This window comes from Alnus glutinosa, chromosome 8 (genome assembly GCF_958979055.1).
Source record: "Alnus glutinosa chromosome 8, dhAlnGlut1.1, whole genome shotgun sequence".
Taxonomy (NCBI): domain Eukaryota; kingdom Viridiplantae; phylum Streptophyta; class Magnoliopsida; order Fagales; family Betulaceae; genus Alnus; species Alnus glutinosa.
This window is the reverse complement of record NC_084893.1, coordinates 4,151,416-4,166,637: the sequence shown is the minus strand read 5'-3', so window position 1 is coordinate 4,166,637 and position 15,222 is coordinate 4,151,416. Positions and strand designations below refer to the sequence as shown.

Below are 15,222 nucleotides of genomic sequence, written 5' to 3'. Positions count from 1 at the left end.
TCATTGGGCAACTTGGTTAATATATGTATTTTTTTTTAATATGAGAGGTGTTATACATTGTTCTCTGGTCCTTCCATTACTCTTCTCTATTGACGTGACATTGTCAATTAACTTTTAAATCAATTTTAATTTTAAAAAAAAAAAATTAATGATGAATTAACAATGCCACATCAACAGATAATGATGAAAGAAGATCGAACAAGAGAATATAAAATAAAATTTCTCTTTTAATATTGGGTCTTAAAGACTCTTGACGACTAAATATCTCCCTAAAGACAATTTAAAGATTCATTCTTTTATGGGGAAGACGATGTCAGATAATTCACACGGTTGAAGGAGTCGAGAAGTAGAAATTGTAGTAGGAACACGTAATAAGATAATCACTAATTAAATCCCCTTTTTCCTTTCCTTTGTAGACTTGTAGTCATGGTTCACGAAATGATTTGTTCTTGTCCAACAAAAATAATTAATTATAAGATTATCATTCATCTAACAGCTAAGAAATTGTCAAACCCCACTAACCCCAAGCAATTTAAACTTCGATCAACCTTATCATCTGCTGGGCTTGTATGCCCGCTGATCATCAGTTGACCTTTTCGTTTGTTGCTACTCTCATTCATGATGTTTGCCACGGAGAAATTAATGGGGTTTTCGGCATGGGAAAAAAGATATAAATAGAACCATATATGATCTTCAACCACTAAACTACCCGAGTATTATATATCTTCAACAACCCAATTAATTACGTACCTCTAGAAAGCAAGCCTGCTCCATCAGCTACGATGAATTCATCAAGTAGTTCATCCTTCTACATGCTATCTTGCCTCGTCGTGTTAGTGCTTCTCCCTTTGCCATCCCTCTTGGCTGACCCTGACTCATTACAAGACTTTTGTGTCGCTGATTTGAGTGCCTCTACGTCAATTAATGGCTTTCTTTGCAAACCAGCATCAAATGTAAGTTCAGATGATTTTTTCTTTGATGGACTGAGCAAAGAGGGAAACACAACAAACATCTTTGGCTCGAATGTCACCGCAGCTAATGTCCTTACATTTCCTGGACTTAACACTCTTGGGAGTTCAATCAACCGAGTGGACTTTGCCATTGGAGGAGTTAATCCACCCCACTCTCACCCTCGTTCAACTGAGACTGATCTGGTTATTTCAGGGCAGGTACTTGTCGGGTTTGTGACAACTGGGAACGTGTATTTCTCAAAAGTTTTGACTGCTGGACAGATCTTTGTCATTCCTAAAGGACTTGTACATTTCCAAAAGAATGTTGGACCAGGGAAGGCCCTTATCTTCACCACTTTCAACAGCCAATTACCAGGGGCTGCCGTCGTCCCATTAAATCTCTTTGCTTCAACACCATCGATTCCTAACGACGTGTTGACTAAGACCTTCCAAGTAGGAGATGATGTTGTCAATTCCATTAAATCCAAGTTCGGTTCTTAAGCTCATGAGGCCTTCCGCATAGCCTCCCATGCATTGATTTGAAGACTGTGTAATAGTGCTTTTGATAAAGCTTGCCTCCATTTTTTCATGCTGTTATTCATCAGGTTACCTGTCTGTTTTGTAATGGTTATTCACTTGTTCTTTAATTATACAATAAAGGTTTTTATCTGTTATTCAAAAGTTTATACACTTCATTTTCTATTCCAGAGTACAGAAAGATCAGATTAATTATATGTGTTTTTTTGGTTTTGATGAATTGGTTAATTATATGTGTTGTTATGACTTCAAGCATTGATCTTTGACTGCTTGTTCAGTTAAGAGAATCAGTAGGATATTAAATAACACCCAGGATCTGCTTTAATATGATACAATATTCTCAAAGTGGCCTACATACAATTAACCCCTTATACGAGAAAAAGAGGAATCCTACCATTACAATATTGTTTAACAGGAAGTTGTATCAAACAGTAACATACCGTAACAATGAATAAGAATTTACAAACTAAGTTACAGAAAGAACAGTCATTTGCTTTAGAGCATTCCCATCCAATAATGCATTTACTCTTTTTACTAAAATGGCTAAGCAAAACACTAAAATGCCTCTCTCCATCCGATTATGTATATCAAATGCAAAATGCATTTTTGTTGCATTTGTGAACAGTGACATCATGTGGCGTGACACCGTACACGAACCCATTCTTTCTTTATTACTTTCTCTCTCTTTCTTTACACTTTCTTCTTCCTCTTGTCATTTTTGTCTCTCTCCGACGATGCTCTTCGTTGAAGCTCCATTTCTGAACGCAGCCCTTTATCCTTAGACAACCTTTCTGTTTTTGAACCGGGCGTGTACATGGGCGGAAACACAAACAGAAGCTCGAGGACCTCGAGCTCTTCCAGAATCTTGTTGTCGACAGCTTCTTCTAGCTAGATTGAATTTTTGTGAGATTGTAGCCGTGGATCTTGTTAACCCGAGAACTCTAGGTCCAATTTTTCCAGAAAAAAAAAAAAAAAACTTTGATTGGAGGTCGAAAAACACAATTTATTAAATACAACCGGCCACGATCTTTGGTTGTACAATGACCGCACATCAAACACCAAAAGAGAAGGTTAAAAGGGATACAGAAGGTTAGAGATCGAGCTCCATCAGAGGCCCGCAAAATCATATATGATGCTTAAGCCAACGAGGGCAGGAGATGAAGCAAATTGACAGAGTCTAAATAAGCGAAAAGAATAGAGATGCCTACTTGGTGAAGAGTCCCCCTTTCCTTATATAGGCAGACGGCAGTAGGCTCACTCTTCCCGCCTCTCCTTGGTAGAGATTTGGAGACTCTGCTCAAATTCTGTTGATAGCGTGGATGACTATGATTATGCAACCTAGTGGTTTGATTTAGGTCGTAGGATCGATACTTATAAGTACGATACAATTATTGGATTTACTTAACCGTTAATCATATCAACTATAAGATTAAATCAATTGAGATCTATTGGCCGGTTGAAATTAAATGATCGTTTCTAGCTAGCTAACAAGTTTGATCTAATGTTCATAATTAAATAAACCTTAGTTATAAGTGCGATCTGAAGGTTAAATTAAGTGCTTGTAGGTTAAAAGTGTGCTTGAACAACCAGAATTTAATGACCGTTAAAATTAATACAGTTATGTTTTAAATTTGTATGTTAATTAATTAAAAGAAAACTCTCTACATGGTTATTTAGACAATCATCTCGGCTCACTAAAAAGGCCTTCTTAAAAGATTTCTGTATTATTTTTTAAAAAATTTCGTGACAATTAGGTTGTATTTTTTCTGCAAAAATATAACACTAATCTCCTTGCTATAATGGAAAAATATGATGGTATTCTGGTTAATTTGGTTTGTGCATGACGCAATCAAAATCGTAATTGTTTTGAGCTTCGTTGTATCGTGGAAGTGAATTTGTTGTAATCTTATGCATATATACTAATTGATCAGTATTGGTAAGGGAAAATATCGTCTCAAGCGACCCACACCTTTGAGCTTTTTACTAATATTTTCAAATTTTTGAAGTTTTTACATCGACTGCAAGGTCAATTATGATCATGTTTGTCTCAGCAAATTAAATTAAATGACTTAAAGTGAAGACTAATGGGATTTTCAGCATGGGAAGAGAGATATAATTAATAGAACTACGATCTTTGTTTGTGCAGTGACAGCACACCAAACACCCAAAAGGGAAGGCTGAAAGGAAGACGAAATGTTAAAGAAGTCCATTGGAGGCCCGCAAAACCACATTGGCTGATGCTCAAGCCAATAAGGGTAGTAGTGGAAGTAAATTGATAGCGTCTAAGTAAGAAAATAGAGATGCATACGTGTGAATTGAAGGGTCCTCATCTCCTTATGGGCATGTTTGGGTGACAATTATTTTTCAAATACTTTTCAAATATAGTTTTTTAGAATTCAAATTCTACTAAGATTTTATCAAACTTTTTGTAATTTTGTCTCAAGTTTTCTAAACCATCCAAATATAATTTCAAAAAATAAATTCTTTCGATATTCGCAATTTTGAATATTTTTCAAAAAAATCACACACACAAACGAGCCCTATATAAGCAGCTCAAATTCTCTCTTCCCAGCCCCCTATTATGAAGTAGGTAGAAGCCGTTAGCATAACTCGCAAGCACGTATCCTATGAAGTTCTTGAAGTACTTATATATATATCTTTGTTGTAACTTATGTTAGAGTAGTCGTAGTTTAATTAAATAAAGATAGTTATATTTATCATTCTAAGTGAGAGTCTTTTAATTATTTGTAGCACTATGGTGTAAAAGTCATTTAGTAGTAGGTTTCTATTATTCCTTGTAGGAGTTTATCTCCAAGTTAGAGTAGGAGATTATCTCCAAGTGTTTTAGTTTAATTTAGTTTGATTCGTGTAATTTGTGTAGTCTCCTATTTAAAGGGTAATTAATTAATAAAGAGTAATGAGAATTAATCACAAATCTTGTGTTGAAAATGTCTAAGTTCTCTTAGAATCTAAAAGGTGTAGGTTCCCTTAAAATCTAAGGTGTAGATTCTCTCAAAACCTAAAATATATCCTATTGCATGTTGCGTGTTTGTAAAATCATTTATGTAACAATTTGGTATAAGGACCTACTTGCTCAATGGCTGGCCAAAGGTTCAATAAGCTTGAGTAGTAGAATTCGAGTATCATAAAAATGCTCAAAGACTACATCAAGAATTTAACAAAGCAGCAAAAGAGAATGGAAGACAAACTAGACAACTGGGTAACTATGGAGAATTATGGAATAGGGGAGAAATTAGATGAGCAGAAGAGAAGAGAAGAGAAGAAAAATAAAAATAAAATTGGACAACCTTCTCTCAAAGAAAGTGTTGGATGCACAAAAAAAATGAAGTTTCATGCCCTCAGTATCCACAAATAATGTCACTCCAATCCATCATGTCACCACTGGAAAACCAAGCAACCAAAACCCAAAGGCTTCAAACAACACTGTTTGACACCAGTGGAGCACCACTTGCCATGACCAAAAAGGCGCAGATCTGGCTACCCCAATATGATGTGTCGTCACCTTGAGCTATTTATGGAAGGAACCAACGACTCCATCATCATGGAGCCACATCAATTGTGAAGAAACTTGGGTTATAGATTTGTTCACCTTGTACCACTGTCTACACAGATGCCTCTCATGGAGGCCAGGAGAGATAATCCACGGGGTGAGCGCTTGCCTAGCTAGGAAGTGATTGAAAGGAAATTTTTAGACTTTGTCCTTGAGGATAAGGATACTTTCAAGGGGGAAGCTAGGAATGTTATAAAAGTAGAATTCTACAGTAGGTAAAAGACGTTGGCATGACTCACAATCACGTATCCTATAAAGGTTTTGAAGTTATCTTAATTTGTTGTACCTTATCTTAAAGTAATCGTAGTTTAATTAAATAAAGATATTTATAGTTATCATTCTAAGTCAGTCTTTTAATTATTTGTAACACTATGGTGCAGAAATCATTTATAAGTAGGTTTCTATTGTTTGTTGTAGCCTTGTAGGAGTTTATCTCCTAGTTTTTTTTGTTTTTTTATTTTACTTTCATTCAATTTGATTCGTGTAACCTTTGTAGTCCCATATTTAAATATTTAAATGGTGATCAATTAGAAAAGAGTAACGAGAATGAATCAAAAACCTTGTATTTGAAAAATATATTTAGGTTCCCTAAAATAAAGTTGAGTGTACGTTGCGTATTTGTGAAACCATTCGCATAACATCCTCTCAAAATTAAACATGACGATCCTAAATATTTACAAAAAGACAATGTCAGATTCACACGGCTCTCCCCCCCCCCCCCCCAAAAAAAAAGACAAGACTACTCTTGACGACCAAATATCTACAAAATAATAACGTCAGACAACTCACACGGTTACGTTGAATGAGTCGAGCAGTAGAAACTGTAGTAGGAACACATAATAAGATAATCATATCGCTAAATTGTACTCATATGGTTCACGAGGCTATTCGATCAGGACAAGTTATAGATCGAGGCTCCCTCTTTCAAGTTATTGAATTGATCTTCTGCAACAAAAATAATAAGATTAATTAATATCTTTCACATTAATTGCATCTTGCGTGTCAAACGCAACTAACCCCAACTAATTATTTCCAAGGTTGGACTTTTTCGATTACTTCAACCTTATCATCTGTGGGCTTGTAGGGCCCCTGATCAGCTGACCTTTTCGTTTGTTGATAGTGTCAATATTCATGATCGATGTTTGCCTCGGCGAAATTAAAAGATTATAAAAGAAGATTAATGGGGTTTTCTACATGGGAAGACAGATATAAATAGAACCTTGATCTTCAACCACTAAACAACTCAGTTACCTCTAGAAAGCAAGCCTGATCAGCCACGATGAATCCATCAACTAGTTCATCCTTCTACATGCTATCTTGCCTCGTTGTGTTAGTGCTTCTTCCTTTGCCATCCCTCTTGGCTGACCCTGACTCATTACAGGACTTCTGCGTCGCTGATTTGAGTGCCTCTACGTCAGTTAATGGCTTTCTTTGCAAACCTGCATCAAATGTAAGTTCAGATGATTTTTTCTTTGATGGATTGAGCAAAGAGGGAAACACAACAAACATCTTTGGCTCGAATGTCACCGCTGCTAATGTCCTTACATTTCCTGGGCTTAACACTCTTGGGAGTTCAATCAACCGAGTGGACTTTGCCATTGGAGGAGTTAATCCACCCCACTCTCACCCTCGTTCAACTGAGACTGATCTGGTCATTTCAGGGCAGGTACTTGTCGGGTTTGTGACAACTGGGAACGTGTATTTCTCAAAAGTTTTGACTACTGGGCAGATCTTTGTCATTCCTAAGGGACTCGTACACTTCCAAAGGAATGTTGGACCAGGGAAGGCCCTTATCTTCACCACTTTCAACAGCCAATTGCCAGGGGCTGCCGTCGTGCCATTAAATCTCTTTGCTTCAACACCATCGATTCCTAACGACGTGTTGACTAAGACCTTCCAAGTAGGAGATGATGTTGTCAATTCCATTAAATCCAAGTTCGGTTCTTAAGCTTATGAGGCCTTCCAGATAGCCTCCCCTGCATTGATTTGAAGATTGTGCCTCAATTTTCTCATTCTGTTATTCTGGTTATCTATCTGTGTTGTTATGGTTATTCACTTATTCTTGAATTATACAATAAAGGTGATGTTTTAGTTTTATTTAGATCTTATTCTTGAAATATACAATGGGCTTGGCCCAAAGTCAAGTTATGCTTTGTTAGTGTTTATTTAAATGCTCTTTTGTACTCCTACGGAGATATTTTATAATGATCAATAAATAAAGTTTGTTTCTTTTGAGGTGTGATTCATCTTCTTTTTAGTAATGAAACTCTACTAAGGCCAGTAATCAAACTCTGGTTCAACTTATTCATACCGTTATTTTAGTGAGATTATGAATTAATGTGAGATTGATTCTACTTTCTTTGTTTTTTATCTATTTTTGTGGGATATCCTTCCTATGGTGCATGATGATCTTCAACTTGTTCTTGCCAAGCTTATTAAACAACGTTCTTCAACTTTAGGAGTAAAGACCAAGAAAATAAATAGGGAGTTTAGCAATTAATAAATTATATTTATTAAATAAAATGAGACTAATAATTAGATTCTAAGTGATGATATTTATATTATCAAAATAAAATGAGTCAAATAAAATAATGAAAATTGGAATAAAAAAATACTACTAATGAGTCTTTAGGAAATAATAATAATGATGGATCCTAAAGAATAAATAATTATTTGTATTGGTAAAAATATAGTTAAATTAAATGTGAGGTTATATATTAATTTTTAAAAGATATGATTTTAATATAGTGGGAGTCCTGATGCAATAAATTAAAGTAGGGATTTTAAAATAAAATGTAATCGTCTCTGCCATGTGTTGGCATGCGAGTGGGTGGGGGAAGATAACCTTATCACATCCCCTCCATTCTTAGCCACACACGTCACCCACTCTCTCTCTCTTCCTCTTCCTTTTCTTTTCGGGGAGTGATCCTTACACTCACACTACACAACAATGGCACAATACCAAGGCACAATGGAGTGGGGTCCATGTGTGGGCTCCACTCCATTGTACCTTGGTGTTGTGTCATTGTTGTGTAATGTGAGTGTTTTAATCATTTCTCTTTCTTTTCTCTCTTTTCTCCCTCTCTTCTCTTCACGTTCACGTTCACGTTCACGTTCACGCACGCACGTACGTTTCTCTTCCACTTCTTTTTCTTTCCTCCTTTGCTTCTCGGTGGACAACTCCTGATACCCCTCTCCCTCCTCTTCTCCTCTTCATCTCTCTCTCACACACACACAAACCCGAGGCAGAGAACCACCGTGAGAGAGAACTGCTGAGAGTGACCCGCCGTGAGAGTTCCAGATCGAAATGGAGAGTGAACCCGAGTTTGCAGAAAAATTTGTGGGTAAGATTTCCTCTTCCTTCTTGATTTTATTTGTACTTTCTTGGATTTTGATTAGAACCGATTGGGTTTGATTTTATGGGTATTATGGAACTTCTAGGTTTTGTAGTGTTTTGTTAATTTCTTGTGTCTTCCATTGTAGCCGTATGAGTGTTGGTTTTGTGGATTTTAGTAGATTGATTTTATGTAGAAATTTATGGGTTGTGTGATTCTAGGATGTGGTTGGCCAAATCAATGGGTTTTTGAAGCTTAATTTTTATGGATTATCGGTTTAGGTGATTTTTGGGTTGGAGTGGTTTTATGGTAGCCAAATGGGTATCATTTTTTGTGATGAAAATTGACAAATTGTTAGGTATGTTGATGGAATTCTAGGTTGTGTTGAATGGCTGGCAAAACGGGTCACCCGACACGACCCGTTTAGCCTAGACCCAAACACGACCTGTTTATGTTAACAGGTCGGGGCTCCAGACACGACACGATAATTGCACGGGTTACCCGACGCGACCCGTGAAACCCGTTTAGCCTAGACCCAAACACGACCCGTTTATGTTAACGGGTCGGGGCTCCAGACACCACACGAACACGATAATTGCATGGGTTACCCGACGCGACCCATGAAACCCGTTTAACATAATGTGTCGAATCGGGTCAACACGACCCGTTTAGCTTATAAGTGTTTTTTTAAAAAAATTTAAAAAATAATAATAATAAATTATTATTATTATTATTATTTTTTTTTTTGGGGGGGGGGGGGGGGGGTTTGTGAGTATTTAAATGAAATAATAATAGTTTTAGCAATTCATATCTAAACTCCTTCTCCTAGTAGGCTAGCACCAAATCACTTAATATGTTTAATTAATTGTCTAATCAAATAACAAAAAAAAAAAAAAAAACTACATCATCATTACAAATTTACAAATACAAAAAACTACATCATAATTGTCTACTCTTGAGTCTTGATTTCTAGAATGACCTATATATGCTCATTCCCTCCTCCCTTTTTTTTTTAATATATATATAAATTTAAAAAAAAAAAAAAGAGTTAATCTTGTCTGGCGTGTCACCCGCGGATGACCCGCGACCCGACCCGCCAGACCGAGATAAATGGGTAGACCCGTTTATGACCCAAACCCGTTTAGGGTAGACTCAAACCCGCTAATTTTGTGTCGTATTCGTGTCAGGTTGTCGAGTCGTGTCAAAATTGCCGACCCTAATGTTGATGGATTAGATTTGATTTTTAGGCGTTCCTTTGAGTGTTGAAGTCTTGATAGTTTAGTTGTTTTGGCTTGATTTAGACTAATTGTGGTTCGTTTTAATTGATTTATTAATATCTAGAGATTTGAGAGTTTTGATTTAGTGCAGGGTTAGTTATATATTGGCATAGTTATATATTGGCATGGAATTTAAGGTGTATTGCTATGTGATTTTTGTAGAAAAGGGGAGTTGTTTTGATAAGTTGAGACTCGTATGGGCTAAATGACTTTATGTGGATGAAGATTTTTGGTGTGGGTTGATCTTTAGGCATGATTGTGGCTATTGGTAATTGTTTGTGAATAAGAGAGGGTTAGGTAGGATAATCTTGAATAGAAAATAAGTATAGAAGAAATACAAGGAATGAACATCAAGGATGAATGATGGGTGTTTTTAAGGGCATGTTGCTTGGTTAGGTTGGTTTGTTAGAAAAGAATTGATGAGTTTGAAGTTAATGTGTTTAAACCGTTTTTATGTAAATGAAAAATACGGTTGAAATAGAGAATAGGTTATTGGGGTGTCTAATAGAATGAAAATGAAAATGAAATAGTTGAAGAAAAGAATAAATAAAAGTAAAGTGTAATAAGGGAATAAGAGGATAAAATAAGTAAATAACTTGATGTAAAATAAATACAAAAATTGATAATCGAGTTAGTCAAATAAACATAGATAGCGAGTTAGATATTGAAATATTAACATAACTAATATTAAGGTAGAATTCCTAATAGATATGAACTAATAACAATAGGTATAATATCTAGTTTAGAAGTCTATGTATATGCTTCAAGCTTTAGTAAATAGATATGTTACAAATGGAATTATAATCTAATCTAATATGAGTTATTAAATTAATATGTTGAATAAGAATTTAAGCCCTATAGTCTAATCACTGAAGTATTTGTATCATAAAAGAATAAAGAGTTGAATAGGAGAGTTGAAGATAAAGATGTCATGGGGTTTATAGTTTAATCCAATTAGGTTCTATAATCTAAACTACTTAGATGGTTTGTAATTAATAAAGAGTGAATATTAAATATAGTAGTTAAGACAAGAAGAACAAAGAGTTGTAAATTACCCAAATAACCTTAAGTTGATAAGTATAAGTTAGTGAGCATATAGAAACACATAAATAGGTTCTGATTTATTTAGTTACGCGATTAAATGATTAATGCATCTATCCATGTATTATGAGATACCTAGGTGTATTATGGTTGTGCTTGGCATTAATAAGCATCATATACATGTATGTCTATATATATATATATGGATCGAATACACTTAGTTAGCTTAAGTGGATAAACAAACTATAAGGCTTAATAGCTAATAATGATAACAAGGTATCTTAGTAACCAACTCACATATCCGTGTACACGTGATATTTATGTGTATCAATGGATTAGGTTTAAGCTTATTAAGCATGGCGTGTATATATATACATATATACATTGATAAGGTTTAAGCTTATTAAGCATGGCGTGTGTGTATATATATATGAGTTAGATATATATTATTAACATAGTAAATCAACAAAAAGCTATCAAAGGATTAACAATGATAATATGATGTAATAATAATGAGTAGGCAAATAAAATAGTAAACGCATCTTGAATATAATATGCAAAATAAATAAGAATCTAGAGCGAAGGATTAACCTAATGATAGCTTAAGGTACCTAGCTAGCTTTAGAAGCGAGTGGTACGACGTATGAGCACGCGGGTAGTTTATGTGTCATAGAGTATAGGTTCAATAGCATAGTCTAATGTCATAAATTTTTGCAGGATCATGTTCGGATTGGAGACCTTAATTGGTTCTCCAATGTAGAGTTCGTGTAACTAGAATCCAAGGGAATATTCGAGTTAAGAGTCCAATGCAGCCAAGGTGAGTATTCTACTCACTGAGAAGTATTATTTTCATATATGTTGAATTGCAAAATATATATTGTTTTACAAACTTGAACCAACTGTATGTTGATTATGAACTGTTTTGGATGATTTGAGTACTTTTGAGTATATTGAAATTATGATGATGTTTTGAAGTATGAATATGATATGTGGAGTTTAAATGAATGGAGTCACTGTAAGATATGGTTTGGAGTTTTGAAAACTGTGATTGTAATGGAACATGAATATGATTTTAGAGTGAGTTAAGTTATGCAAATTGTTTAAGAAATGACATGTGAATTGTTTATGTTTTTATCAAGAAAGCATGTGTTAAAGGTATGATTCATGAAATGAAATGTATATTGTTTTAAGGCATGAGACATATGCATATGAACGCTAAACGTGCATCGAAGTGAGGTTTATAGCCCACGGGAAACTATGCTTGGGGTAACTCCCATGATGCTTGGGGTAACACCCATGATGCTTGGGATAATTCCCATGATGCTTGGGTTAATTTCCATGATGTACTTGGGTTAATTCCCATGATGTTCTTGGGATAATTCCCATGAGGAAAAACAATGAGCATGTGCATTGCATGATCATGCATAACATGGTTTTTGATGAGTGATGTTTTTATACTATGAGTAGTTTTGCTAGACGTATTAGTATGCATAAGAATCTCAATGGAAAAGAGCTTATGTATATTTATATCGGATGGTTGCATGATTTAAATGTCATTGTTTTCTAAGTTTCACTGAAACAAAAGTAATATAATAGGTGATGATGTATGTAGTTGTTTCCAACAATGAAACTTCTATGTATAAGTTTCAGCTGTATAGTATGCTTAAAATGTTTTCTATTAGTCGATGTCTGCTATATCAGTTATAAGGATTTTCAAACAAAAGTTTATAAAATTGGTGGCTATTATAGTGTACGCATGACTAAAAAGGAAAAATTGGTTCTTTGTGAAAAACTCAGTGAATAGTATACCTCTGAGGTCTTAGTATATTTATTTATGCTAAGACGGTGGGCTCATAATTCCACTTATACGGATGTGGCAAACCCCCACAACCGTATAGATAATGTTTCTTTGGCTGCAGGTACTCCAGTCATAGTTGATGACGTAGTAGAAGTGTACTTGGGATATTATGACCGGAGCTTGCCGCAACGGTCGTAATTGTGGGACCATGGGTGTCTACTGTTTGATAGGTTTTGTTTATGGCCTATGACGCCTGTGTCACTTGTTATTGTATAAAGTCATTTATGTTATGTATTTAATTTGAGGAAAGACTTAAATAAATAGATGTAATATTGGCTCTTGGTTATGAATAATTCATGATAGATGTTTAAGATGTTATTTCCGCTAGTAGGTGTATGTTTTCCGCTGCATAGTAAATAGATGTTATACTCTGATTTAGCAGGTACATATTATGAGGTATGTACCATATGTTGGCTTTGCGACATATCGTCGTGCCATTGTGAAGATCCGTATATATTTTAAGAGATTAATGCATATGTAAATGTTTTGTAAAAAAAAAAAAAAAAAAAAAAAAGATCGTCACATTAGGTCTCCATCTTGAGGCTTGGAATGCTGCTTCTAGTCCATCTCTTTGGGCTCCTCCGAGAATTGGTGGTATTAAAGGGAATTTTGATGTGGCTGTGAGGGATTCTTTTGTTGTAGCTAATGCTGTCATTAGTGATTTTTCTGATAATATTATTATGGTTGCTACCCAAAGATTGCATTCTACGGATATTCTTGTTAGTGAAACTTTTGCAACTCTTCTGGCTTCTCGGTTGTTGGCTTTGTCTTCTGGTATTAACCATTTTGTTCTTGAGGGATTTGGAGATGCTCTTTTAGTTATTCTAGAGATTAATTCTCATGAGCTTTTCACCTTGAGGAACTTTTCTAATTTAGTTTTTGATATTAGTTTAAGTTTATTGTCATTTCAAAGCTAGAATGCTTTGAAAGTATATCGTTGTGCAAATTATCATGCACATGCTTTAGCTAAATGAGTCACTTCTCATCTTGTATTTGGAAGCATTTCCATAGGTTCTCCCATTCTCTCTTCCATCCGCATCAAGAGTGGAAAATATCCTTTCTTGCACTCCTTTTTTCCCACTCAATTTGAGAGCACAGGAAAGTCAGAGAGAATTGATACATGGGGTACGTAGGGGCCTATTTATAGGCATGTAGTTTTGATGTATTGGGAATATTCTCATTATAATCCGACTAAGACTCTAATTCCAAATCGTGTGGAGTTAGAGCTCATCCAGCTAGGAATCTTGTTCGACCAAGATTGCTTGATAGTTGAATTCAAATAAGTCTCATATTTCGTATCGTGTGGGATAAGAGGTAATCTTGGAGGATCCGAGATTGAGACCTTCTAGCATCTTTCTAGGGATTATGGATTAGATCTTCCTCATAACTCCCTACTATAATATTGGAATAAGGATCCTTATATATTTCATCCTAATCACTTCGTGGTAGTCCCGAGAAATATAGTCTCGGGACCATCTGGATATGGGCATTTCGTATGGATTCTTTTCCTGTTTCCGAGACGGTGATGTCCCGAGACTTATCAAATATATTTATCCCCGTTCCTGCCAATCAAGGGATATTCGCATTCAAGAGTCCTTGATTGAATATTATTCTTGAAATTCTCTAAGTAAGGAGCATTCAGGGTGTCCTCTATCCGAGATACCTATGGGCCAGATTCGAGGCATTTATGACCGACCAAATCTTTATAGGCCTCTAACGAAGTATGACTCATTGTTGGACTTGATGGACAGGATGGGCCCACAGGCCAGTCTTGGGCTTGTATGGGTTGTGAGAGTAACAATTTTCCCAACATTGTGGACTTAAGAGAATCAATATGTGGGATCAAATAACACCCCGAATTTGCATCAGTATAGGAAAAAACCTTGAAGAATTAATATGGCTCTACAATGATACAATATTCTCAAAGTGATCTACATCCAACCCATTATACGAGAAAAGGAGAAATCTTCTCAGGCCGGCTCATTGTCTAGGCCAATTAGGCGGTTGTCTATGGCCCCAATGAAATAAGGCCGTAAATTAATGATAATAGTATAATTAAGTTTTTTTTTTGTAAAAGAAATCTTTGAGGCCCTATCTATGGTAAAGAGGTTAGTAAATGCTCTTTAATTAAGGCCCTTATTATGATTTTAAAAAAGAAATAACAATTATAAAAAATTGAATTCCAAGATATTGAAATTTTAGAGGTGAAAAAGGGGGGGGGGGGGGGGGGGGGGGGGGGGTCATATTAGTGGCATCCCTAAAACAGTAACTAAACTTGTAATTTCACCTCAACTTAAAACCAATATGTCAGCTCAATTCGTTCATTAAAATAATGTTTATATGAAAGTAAAATTTGTTTTGTACAAATTAAAATCTGCATAAAAATAGTTATATGTGCCTCAATGCAAAATATGTTATACGTTGGAACTAAATGTCTCGCATCAGAGATAAATTCATATTTAAAAAAAAAAAAAAAAACACTTAAGAGCAAAAAGCCAGAAGAACGATTTTTCAGTTAAAAAATATACTTTAAAAATTAATATTAATATTTAAATATAAAGAAAGCTCCAATTAAGTCGTATCAATGAATAAGAATTTTTAATTAAAATAAGTTCGAGAAAGCGACTCTTTGAAAGAAAAATTGAAAATTTCA

General features: G+C 35.1%; 2 protein-coding genes across 2 annotated transcripts; both read left to right on the top strand.

Annotated features, from left to right (window-relative positions):
• Positions 1 to 500: 500 nt before the first annotated feature.
• On the top strand, positions 501 to 1,638 carry LOC133875354 (germin-like protein subfamily T member 2). The gene has a single exon (XM_062313465.1). It carries the CDS (start codon positions 783 to 785, stop codon positions 1,449 to 1,451), a length of 669 nt encoding a protein of 222 aa, XP_062169449.1. The 5' UTR covers positions 501 to 782; the 3' UTR covers positions 1,452 to 1,638.
• Positions 1,639 to 6,250: 4,612 nt separating this feature from the next.
• LOC133875479 (germin-like protein subfamily T member 2) lies at positions 6,251 to 7,293 on the top strand. Its single transcript, XM_062313624.1, has one exon. It carries the CDS (start codon positions 6,338 to 6,340, stop codon positions 7,004 to 7,006), a length of 669 nt encoding a protein of 222 aa, XP_062169608.1. The 5' UTR covers positions 6,251 to 6,337; the 3' UTR covers positions 7,007 to 7,293.
• The last annotated feature ends 7,929 nt before the right edge of the window (positions 7,294 to 15,222 follow it).

Bases quoted from the DNA above. Each gene is read 5' to 3' on its own strand.
- LOC133875479 (XM_062313624.1), top strand. From the start codon at position 6,338: ATGAATCCATCAACTAGTTCATCCTTCTACATGCTATCTTGCCTCGTT.
- LOC133875354 (XM_062313465.1), top strand. From the start codon at position 783: ATGAATTCATCAAGTAGTTCATCCTTCTACATGCTATCTTGCCTCGTC.